The sequence below is a fragment of the Augochlora pura genome, chromosome 7 (assembly GCF_028453695.1).
Source record: "Augochlora pura isolate Apur16 chromosome 7, APUR_v2.2.1, whole genome shotgun sequence".
NCBI lineage: Eukaryota > Metazoa > Arthropoda > Insecta > Hymenoptera > Halictidae > Augochlora > Augochlora pura.
This window is the reverse complement of record NC_135778.1, coordinates 6,047,180-6,058,436: the sequence shown is the minus strand read 5'-3', so window position 1 is coordinate 6,058,436 and position 11,257 is coordinate 6,047,180. Positions and strand designations below refer to the sequence as shown.

General features: G+C 39.3%; 2 protein-coding genes across 8 annotated transcripts in view; one reads left to right on the top strand and one right to left on the bottom strand.

Moving 5' to 3' along the window:
- Positions 1-11,257, top strand: part of Hiw (MYC binding protein highwire) — a 402,512-nt gene that overhangs the window by 329,638 nt on the left and 61,617 nt on the right. The gene's annotated exons all lie outside the window — the stretch shown is intronic.
- The window catches only part of LOC144473307 (uncharacterized), a 43,447-nt gene continuing 43,117 nt past the window's right edge, over positions 10,928-11,257 (bottom strand). Inside the window, exon 4 of the mRNA XM_078187078.1 lies at positions 10,928-10,970. Coding sequence (XP_078043204.1) covers positions 10,928-10,970 — 43 coding nt within the window. The remainder of the gene's footprint in view (positions 10,971-11,257) is intronic.

The window sequence follows — 11,257 nt, the reverse complement described above, 5'->3', positions numbered from 1 at the left end:
TCGTCGTTTCGTTGAATCCCGAACTATGTTTATTCGTCTCTATTGTTGGATTCCGAGTTGATGAAATGAATACAGCACGTTTTGTGCAGAATCTTCGAGTTTTATTTTAAGTGTGTCTCGTAGTCGCGGTCGTTCGATCTAGATGTAAGAAGAATGTCTACCCGATGCTTAACCCCTTACACTCGAAGCCATTTTAGCTCTAAATCTGAAATAATTTTCCTGTCTTATAGTATTTTCATTTTCAGCGACGAAGTGTATTTTATATATACCAAATTAATTCTCGTGATTCATACTATCAGTGCTATATTTAACAATTTTTCTGAAATTAAACATTGTTGCTTAAAAATTATTTTAAAGGGCGAAAGAACAATATTAGTGGTGCCTGAGAGTCACCATCCGAGGGCAAAGGGTTAACCCCCTGCACTATAATAATTATCTACTAAATATGAATATTATTAATTTCTTCTACGTCGATGTAAAAATAAATTCTTCTGTTATCAAAGTATAGAAACGAAGATAAATAATGACAATATAGGACAAAATATTGTCTGATGTTATTAGGAAAATTATTAAGTACGAATAGGTGCTAATCGTCGCAGCATGAAAGGGAGCGATAGTGCAAGGGTTTGAAATTGTTTTAAGTCATAACCTTGTTATTATTGCGTTTATGAAAAAATGCCAAAGGAGAAAGATAAATGGTTCGAAGAGCACTATATCTGTAGGCCTTTTAATTCTTTTTTGATGCAGCAGTGCATGTGCAATTAACAATTGCATAATTTCTTTAAATAGAAATGCATATTTTTTTATTGCACAGATCGATTCTTCTGTTCGTTCTACGTAAAAAATGATTAGGGTACCATGGCAAAAAGATTATTAGATTTCGAGATATTTTCAAGTTAAATGTCTTTATTGAAGAAGATTCCTTGGAACTTTTGGACGGTAAAACAGCAAAGACACGCGGCACTCAAATGGCCAAGGAGTAAAATAGCTTCCAAATTAATAATTTACCTCATTGCTCGATCAATGAACCACAATGTTCTTGTAAATATATTTACAAGATCTACCAATTATATTGAAAAAAACAGCACCCTGATGTCGCTAATGACCAAAAGGTCGATGCGACTTTAAACGCCCCAAAAAAAGGGTTATACCAATTGACTATGAATTCTAAAGTAGATGGTTCATGTTTGGTTATCATCTTTCCCTTCTCCATTGACAAAACTGTCGGTTTCGTTGCCAGAAGCAATCATGTCTCGAGCATTCTTTTATAATTGAAGCATGTCCGTCTCGCAGTAGCAAGCAATTTTCGTGCGACAACCCGGCGAACGCGACTCGTCCGTTTCTTGCGCGTCGATAAAACTGGAACACGGTTTGTTGAACTGGTTCGACCGTGTCACCGTTCTTTTTTTTCTTCTTTTTCATCCACGGAACGATTCCTCGGCAGCAAGTTGGCCGCGTTTCATTAAAGTCGATTTTATCAGAGTAATCGGCGGCGTTACGTAAGAAATGGGCTGCGCGGCGAGAAAGCTATTAAGAACGGTCCTCGTGAAAATCGAGTGGCCCGATAACTCTTTTCCCGGGGGCCGACAGAGCCCGGCCGATAAGTCTTCGCGACAAACGGACGATCAATCAGTTACAAGATATAACCAGCCGTAACTCTTCCCACCGATATCGACGTCGAAGAGGAGGAAATCTGGCCACCTTCACTTGTGTTTTGACTCCTCGAAAATAGCTGCCATATTTTACGGCAAAACATTTATTGAAATTCCTTCCTGCTTCCTTCGGAACGTTTCACTAAAATGAAATCATTATTTATTGATCAAGGTCTGGAAATTTTTATAGAGGAAACTGCAAAGAAACTGATTCTTCAGTTACGGCTACAAAAGTCGTGATATCGTATCGGCAAGAAAATGTTACACGCGGTAGAAATTTTCAATTGAAATTGCAAAAGCAGTCATTTTTATTGGTCTGGTAAATCTGGCTTTAAAGACCAGCTGAGCAATCGCTGAGGGGTTTCTTCGAGTTGAGAGGTTCATCGCGCCTTGGTTCTACCTAAAGACAATGTACCAACCGTGTCGTTCTAAACAGGAAACCCGTACATTTTTCTCGGTAGCCACCAAGTCCCGAGCAAATCCCATTTCTCGGCTTGTTAATGCTTCCGCCTGGCGCGAGTTACGGCGCGCTTTCCCTCAGCCGCTGTACGCGTACACACACGGATCCCCGCGTGGTCTCATTTTAACGAAGTAACACAATCGCGGAGAAGGAAGAAGTCCGGAACCGGGAGCCAGAAAATTGCGTTTTCACGCGAGTATGCGGTTCCCTTTTATTCCGTTCCCGGCGAGAAGCAACGCCCCCTCGTCAACGAATCATTTCCCCCGGTCGAAAAACGAACCACACCGTAATTGGAGCTGATTATCGCGCGGCAGCCGGGGCGCCGTTGCCGCCCCGCGCGCAATCGAACAGAGAAACGATTCCGTGGCGCGGGACCGTATCCCGGGCTCCTCCGCGCCGCGCGGTTCCTTTCGACGGCCGGTTTTTTGGGGAAATCGATCCGGAACGGGATGTCGGGGGACGCGCCGTTGAAAGAGAGGGCTGCATACCGGAACCCGCATCGCATCCTTCGAACCACTCGAATAGTTCCCGACACCGCGGCTCTTTCACACGGCTACAGCTATGAGAAAGTTTTCGGACCCCTCGGCTCCGGCTACTTTTTAACGCGTCGCGCGATGATTCGATTCTGTAGCCGCACGAAATCGTGATTCCTGAACTAGTTAATTTTCGACCCGAGTGATTTAACCCTTTGCACTCGAGTGGTGACTCTGAGGCACCACTAAAATTGTTACAGCACGTTCCAAAATCATTTTTATATTATGAAAAATTAGATTTCAAAAATTATTAAAAAATATAACTGTTGTTGCCTGAGTTACAATATTCGATTTCATATGCATGAAATATATTTTGTTATATAAAATGGAAATGTTATATGTCAGAAAAGTTATTTTAAAATTACAGTTAGAATGGCATCGAGTGCAAAGGGTTAACCCTTTGTACTCGAGTGGTGATCCTGAAGCTCCACTAAAATTATTCTGTCACGTCACAAAATAATTTTGATACTAACAAAGTTTTGATTGAAAAAATTTTTAACAGTAAAACGATTGGTACCAGTCACAAGAAATCATTTAATGTGTGTAAAATATATTTTGTCACATAAAATGGAAACACTGTAAGGCAGAAAAATTATTTTAGATTTATAGTTAAAATGGCTTCGAGTGCAAGGGGTTAATAATTTTTTATGTCAGTGCAAAGATTATTTCATAATTAATTAGTTTATAAATAATATACGATTATGTTCAAACAATTGCAATGATTTCATTCTTTTATTCGATGACAGAACTTTTGATCAACGTTTAGTGTTGTAATTGTTTAGAAATTGCGTGCTGACTAATTTTTGAGCAAAATATTTTTTACTATGAATTAGTAAACATGTTGATACATTTAATCCTTTGCAGTCGAATGGTGACTCTGAGGCACCAGTAAAATTATTCTGTCACGTCACAAAATAATTTTTATACTAACAATGTTTCGGTTAAAAAAATGTTTAACTTATAAAATTTGTATCCAATTGTAACAATCATATTATCCATGACGATATAAAATTTTTATTCAATTGTAACAATTATATCATCCATGACGATATAAAATTGTTAATATCTACACATAGAAGGATGCAAAATTTTGTATAAACCTTTGTAAATGAAATATGTTTCGAATTAAACGAAACACGCCCATTTTAGTGTCATATTTTTCCGGTCTCGAAACATATTTCACCATTTTTAAAAAAAGTTAATTTAAAGATAATCGAACACATATTATCAACTTTTCAATAGGCGCGTAAATTGCAGACAATAAAACAGAATATACGATAAACAATTATAAACCATCTCGCAATCGAAACGCATTTAATTTTCATAGAACGCGCACGAACTACCATCGCAGCGTGAAAAATTACAATTAAAACAAACTGTATTTTCGGATTAAATGAATCGCAACAATGGACGGAGTTAAAGAGCGCGCATTTGCGACCGCGATGATTCTATTCCCAGGAAAATTCCGGCCGCATTAATCGTCGAAGAAGCGTCCCGGCGCGGAATACTTTTAAAATATGCAAACCGTTTTCATTATTTTGTCCGAGGCTCGGGCAATGGAAGAAAAAAAAAGGGTGGTGGGTAAACTGTCACCCCGTTTCGGAGACTGAGAGGTTATGGCGCGGTGGCGACGCGCGGCGTACGCTGAAAAAATTCGCTGAAAAATATTGCGCGAGGGAACCCGCGGTTCGAGCGTGTAAGCAACTCTCGCGGCGCATTTTCCAGCCGGCGGGACACGTCCTGTAAACGGTAGCGCGCCGAAAGAATGCGGTTTTCTGCATTCGGCCGAAAGCATCGGCGGGGCATCGCGGGCGTATGAAACGGTCCTTCTGCCATCGCCACACACCATACGCTATTAATATAATGGGGTATATTTAGATTTCAATGGGGAAGAGAGGGACGCGGATAGAACGGAGAAAGAAAGAGAGAAAGAGAGAGAGAGAGGGAGGGAGAGAAAGCGGGGTCACGAGTTGCTCCAGCCGATACGCCGTCTGCAAAGTACTCGAAACCCCGGCAATGAGTCGTAATAAAGGAATTCGCCTCTTTGTCGATACAGGGTGATTCAGATTTCCATATTAGCTACGCGGTGCTTAAGTGGGTCGCGGTGAATCCGAGTGAATTGAATTGATTTCAATTTGCCGGAATCGAATACTCCGTATAAGTGCCGATTACCTCGTATTCTGTAAAATGAGAATGTCCCACTTCGCTTATACTCGGGTTATCTCGCAGTCCGCGACGTGCAAATGTTTCGCAAAAGTTTGAAGAATTTGAAATTTTCACGTTGATAAACAAACCTGTTGCAATCATTAAATCTTACGATAATTTAATCACGTGTGATTTCAGGTCATATGACTTCACGTCGGTCTTCTTTTTCAGATTTCATCGGAATTTTGTTATTTGCTGAAATTTTTACGAATTCGCAAGCGATACGGTTGTGAATAGCAAAACTGAAGTATGCGAATTATAAGCAAATTAAATAATAGTATATTACTACTGTGCTAATTAAGAGACTTTGTTATTCCAGCACAAATTCGTCAGATGTTTGATATCATCGAGTTCGTAAAATTTCTCGGATTATCTCGACGGAAATGAATATCCACAAAATTGAAATGAATTACAATGCTTCTGCGGGTAATGCGCGAAATATTCGCAACCTAACGAGAACGTAATACAGCCGCTGTAATTAAATCTTACAGAATGGAAATATATGGTGGTGTTTTTGGCAGAAATGTAGGTCAACAATGAAGCCATTTGCCTCGCATCAACCAGATAACAGCAGACACTTTTAGAAAAAAGAGACATTTTCCGAATTTTAACTTCAAATTATTCTATAAATTTAATTATTTCTCCACAAGTCATTATTTTACTCTTTGTGCAGTTGTTAATTCAGTGATATCATTTTTTACTAGATAATTCACAATAATGAGTAATTTTAATCGATTTTACATATAAATATCAACGCCACTTTGCAGCATAATATCGATTATGTATAATTATCTTATAATTATATAATTACATAATTATTATATAATTATATTAGAGAATCCTTATTTTAGTTGTAATGGAAAATGCAGGAGTTGTTGCCTAACTTTAACATTTACTATTATATAATTGTCTATATTTAACTAATAATTAAAAATCCCGGCAGTTTTGACAATTATTTGCATTTAAACGGAAAGATATCGAAAAACACCTTTTAGTCAAAATAGGTATACACAAAATCGCAGCAGAAACAGTATTAACCTCTTGTGCATTACGATTGCTTTCATGCTGCGCTAATTATTCATTCATTTATTCATTTTCAATACTTTCATTAATAGGACTAGGCAATTCCTATTTCTTGTACTGTCTTTATTTACTCCCGTTTCAGTACTTCGATAACAGAAGAATATTATTTAGCTTCGATTTGAAATAAATTAGTAATATTCCTATTTAACCCTTTGCACTCGAAGCCATTTTATCTGTAATTCTAAAATAACTTTTTTGACATATATTATCCTAATTTTATATTACAAAATATATTTTATTCATACGAAATTGAATCTTGTAACTCGTGCAACAACAGTTATACTTTCAATAATTTTTGAAATCTAATTTTTCATAATATAAAAATTATATTGAAACGTGCTGTAACAATTTTAGTGGTGCCTCAGAGTCACCACTCGAGTGCAAGGGTTAATAGATCATGCATAAAATCTTTATCACTCGTTAGTATAGTGCAAGTATATACTTTATGACTCGATATTATAAATCAAGGGGTTAATAATGGAAATATTTACGCCGCCCTCAATTAATTCGTAACGCAAAGCAGCTAATCAAGGGAGACAACGAAATCTCGTAGCGATCGCTGTTCCAAGATAAACGAAAACCGTGGAAACATCGACTCGAGGTTGGCGTATTATTTTTGGCATTCTGGAGCGAGCCGAAGGAACATCGTTTTCTGGTTCATATTTATAATTATCGCGGTCCGAGGTTTTCGCACTTGCACGCGTACAAACGCGTCCGCCGCGGCGACATCCTGTTTCTCGGTCTCGTCGCCGTTCTTTCTTTTATTCGGTAGCGAGAGCGCGCGCGCGCGCACACACTTAGGCTGGCCGGAGATCGTCAACACGTGACTGGCAAACGTTTTATCATTTCGCCAGCCGTGGGTGGAATCGACGGGACCGACGGCGAAACCTTCCACGAATGGTAAACGAGCTTCTTTGAAAAACGTTCCACGCAATTTTTCGGTTCTCATTAATATTCGGACCCGTTTTAGACGGAGATCACTTTTTTCGAATTGGACAGGACAACTCGTCTGCTGCGCGGAAATTTAAAGGGACTGTTGGATGACGCGTGGAAAAAGTCGTAATTGCTTATCGGTTAAAGGTTCTTTCACACGGGTCTGCAACGAAAGTTTCGTTAATACGTTTTATACGTTTGTATCGGTGATATTATTTGTTATGGAAATTTTATTGGGATTCGTATTTTACGAAACGATCACGCGTGCTCGTTCGTACGAATGTTTACGTCTCGCACGTGACAACAGTTTCGCGTCCTCTTTTTAATTCATTCAACGGTAGCCCTCGCCGTTGATTTTTATTCGGTCACGAACTCACAATTGCCTTTTAACGTTTACGATTATTATTTGTAAACTATAATTATTTTATAAGTGCACGATGCTCTGTCGCGAAACCACGAAGGCATTATTTTACGACAATATTTTCTGACAATTGAAAATCTGCGACGCTTGGAAGAAATTCCCAATTTCAGGAAGTCAATTTTCTATATCTATCCTAGTCTTCTCTGAATTCATCTGTTCATAATGAATTGATCTCGAGCTGTGCCGCGAGTTTCTGACGTTTCGCCAGGTGGTTGATTCGGTGACGGAAATCGAAACTTCGCGGGGAAAGTTTCGAACAGCGTGCTCGCGACGAAGCATTCAGGCTTGTTTTATTAATAGGACGGTGCGCCGCCGTTATTGAAATATCCGTTTGCTCGATTTTCTCAGCAAGTTTTCGCAGCGACGCACCCCGCGGAAATAGTTGGAAAACGTGCGGGTAGGTGTGCTCGTGAATGATTCGAAGTCTCATTCAGCATCGTGGCCAAGAACTGCTCGGTAAACGGAATGCGGATCCTCGAGCATTCGTAGCTACTGCTATTCCAAAAACGCGAAAGTGTGGATTGTACTGTGATGTGTCTAGCTTTTGTCGATGGAAGCTATTATTGCAGGAAATATTAATGATAGCAGAATTTAATTTAAGAGATACGAATAATTTATACGTATTTAGCAGATCATGTTCTACATTTTATAGGGGATAGATCAGATAAACCATTTATAAACTACGTTCACTTAAACTAAGCGTTTTACAAATATTTTATCATTTAGCAATGTTTTCTATAATAAATAAACCCAATTGAACAAACTCATTGAGTCGATTCGCCATAAATCTGTGTTTACAGTTTCAGTAATTGCAAGTGAAAGAAGTTTCTAATGACTCGTTTCGTAAACCTAGCATTAACAACTAACTCTTTGCACTCGAGTGGCGACCTCGAGGCACCATTGAAATAGCTATAGCACGTTCCAAATAATTTCTATATTATAAAAAATTATTACAAGTATAATCGTTGTTGCACGAGTTACAAGATTTAATTTTATATGCGTAAATTACATTTTGTGATATAAAATAGAGATGCTATATGTCAGAAAAATAATTTTAGAATTACAGTTAAAATGGCTTCGAGCGCAAAGGGCTAATATTATTAACACCTCCTATTAACGCCTAAACAAAGCATAGTAGACAAATGCCAAAGACTATAATTGCAGATTTAACGATCAGAATCTTATAAACACAAGACGGAGTATATTTAACGAAAATGAAAAGAAAAATGGCGAAATAATAAAGAGCATCGTGCCAATTACGGATAGCTCGATCATTTAAGCGAGTTTTCAACGCTACGTGCGCTACGGTTTAAAAAAAGAGGACAACCACCGCCAGAAACGGGGAAGAATTTCAGGCGATACACGTAAACCTATATAGAGAGATCTTCTGGCTCAAAAGTCCATTAGATCGGCGATCTAATATCTTGGCGACACGTGACACACCGGGCTCGTAAGGAACACTCGGTGGATATTAAAGACGCGCCACCCGGTATGTGGCCAGACCGTGGCAGAAACTCGACCGGAAAGTTTCGTCGTTCGTCGATCAGGTCGGTGTCACCTGGCCCGGCACCTTGAAACATTCCGCTTATTTACGAAGCCCGAAACGATAATACCGGTCGCACGCGATCGTTCATCAAACTCGCGGCAATGCCCGCCGCGGCGGCATTAGAATTATAAAGAGAAGAATGCTCGTTGCTGTTATTTAACATTTAGACTTTGGTTTGCACGAACACGAATATGTGGAATAGAAAACGGCGAAAGTGTCCGAAGAGTTTATCTTCTCTGCGCCTAGTTAAAATGATTTATTATTTTAAACAATACGTACGTTTTCTTGAAATCTTCTTTTCTTGCAACTTGGGAATTATGGCTGTCGTCAGCGCAAAATGTGACAACAGCTCCTAGTGAATAAAATCACGATCGATTCTATGGAAATTGCTGTAACGGCAGATAAACAAAAATATACAATTGGTATACAAAATCTCCATTGTTAACACTACAGAACGAAAGAATGAGTCTTGAACAAAGGAATTCGTTCGATCATATGTTGAAACAGTGTCTTCACCAGGTGTGAGGGTTTCATGCTGTCAGTCTTTGAGATTTAGTATTATTTACTACCCTTACATAATCAACATTTTTGTATTCGCATGCAGAAGTCATAAATACAACTATTGCACAAAAAGTAAAATAATTACTTGTGGATAGATAATTAATTTGAAGCTAAAATTCGAAAAGTGTCTCCTGTTATCTGGTTGATGAGTGAGGCAAGTGGTTTCATTGTTGATCTACATTCCTGCCAATAAGATCACCATATATTTCAATTGTTGCGGGCACGGAACATTTTTAGGGCAACTTGTAGAGCGTCTAAGCTCATGGAGGAATCTCGTACTTGGAATTGTCTCTAGACCGTTTCGAGCGCTATACTTTTTTACAGACGCCGGTTTCTTCCGGATGCCATGTGCGTCGAGTCGTGAGAGACCGCGGCGCGATCTGTGACCGTCTACATATATCGAGTCTCATAGTAAACGGAAGTGTACGGTATCACCGGCATGATCCATTGCGTTCCGCGACAGAATAATCCGCAACAAGGCAGTCGAAGCGAGCTTCTCTATCAGGTTTCATTAGCAGGGCAATCATCTCATCACTCGGATACGGTCGTGCTACCGTCGCCCATACGTACTCTAACCCGTTTCTGTGGTCCCTGACCTAATCTGCGGTGGGATAGCAGTAAAATCGATCGAGGATCGCCGGTGGGACGTCTCCCGGTGGTACGATCAGCTTATCGGAACAGCGAAATCACTAGCGAAGCCGGTCAACGGCTTATATTAAGTCCTGGCTTAGACCGTAAACGCGTTTTCCATCTCACGGTGCCGGTAGTCTGCGAAAACAGCTTACGCGGGGATATAATATATCGGGGCATTGTAATTGGATGGGATCTGATGTACTCGGCGACGCGTCAGCTAATAATATCTGAAGATATTGTCTTACGGAACCCGGATAATAACTGGAAAGCGAGTTTTCCTACTGTCGTCGGCCGATTATACCAACGATCTCACAGTTTTTTTTTTAGACTTTCCGCATTTCGTTGCGTTTCGTCAGAATTTTAAGTCCCGTCAATTTTCGAAACTGTTGAAACCCTTTCGCTACGATCACTTTCAAAACTGCGTCGATTTGTAGTTTTTATGACCAATTTTGAAAATTCATTTTTATTGCAATATATTTGCACAAACGGAATTTGATTAGAACGTTACGAATGCGAAAGAGTTCTAATGTTATCTATATATTAATGGCGAGAAATATTGACTTTCTAGTTTCGCTTTAATTAATTCAATTGCTTTAACTGTACGGGGATTTTAGTGATTGATTATCGGCGATGAAGGTGTTAAGTAGGACTCAAATATATGCCGAAATGTTACCGCATTCCTACATTCCAACATACCCACATTCCTCCATTCCACATTCCTGCATTCTTGCATTCCTGCATTCCAGCATTCCTGCATTCCTACATTCCCGCATTTCCACATTCCCACATTTCGACATTCCCACATCCCCACATTCCTACATTCCTACATTCCTGCATTCCTGCATACCTGCATTCCTACATTCCTACATTCAAGCATTCCTGCATTCCCGCATTCCTGCATTACTGCATTCCAGGATTCCTACATTCCTGCATTCCTACATTCCTAAGTTTTTACATTTTTACATTTTTACAATTCTACAATTCTACAATTCTAGAATTCTACAATTCTACAATTCCATACAAACATACTAGTTAGTTACGCATTATCTTATAATGTGAATACGTCGGATCACGAAAATGAACGAATTTCAAGATGCTGTTGATATGTTCGTGGTGCTGGAGATTGAAATTGAAGTTGGACTCGGTACTCGGTATTCAGTATTCGATATTCGGTATTCGGTATTCGGTACTCGGTAATGCTTATGGTATGCTTGTATGGTACAAGCTTAT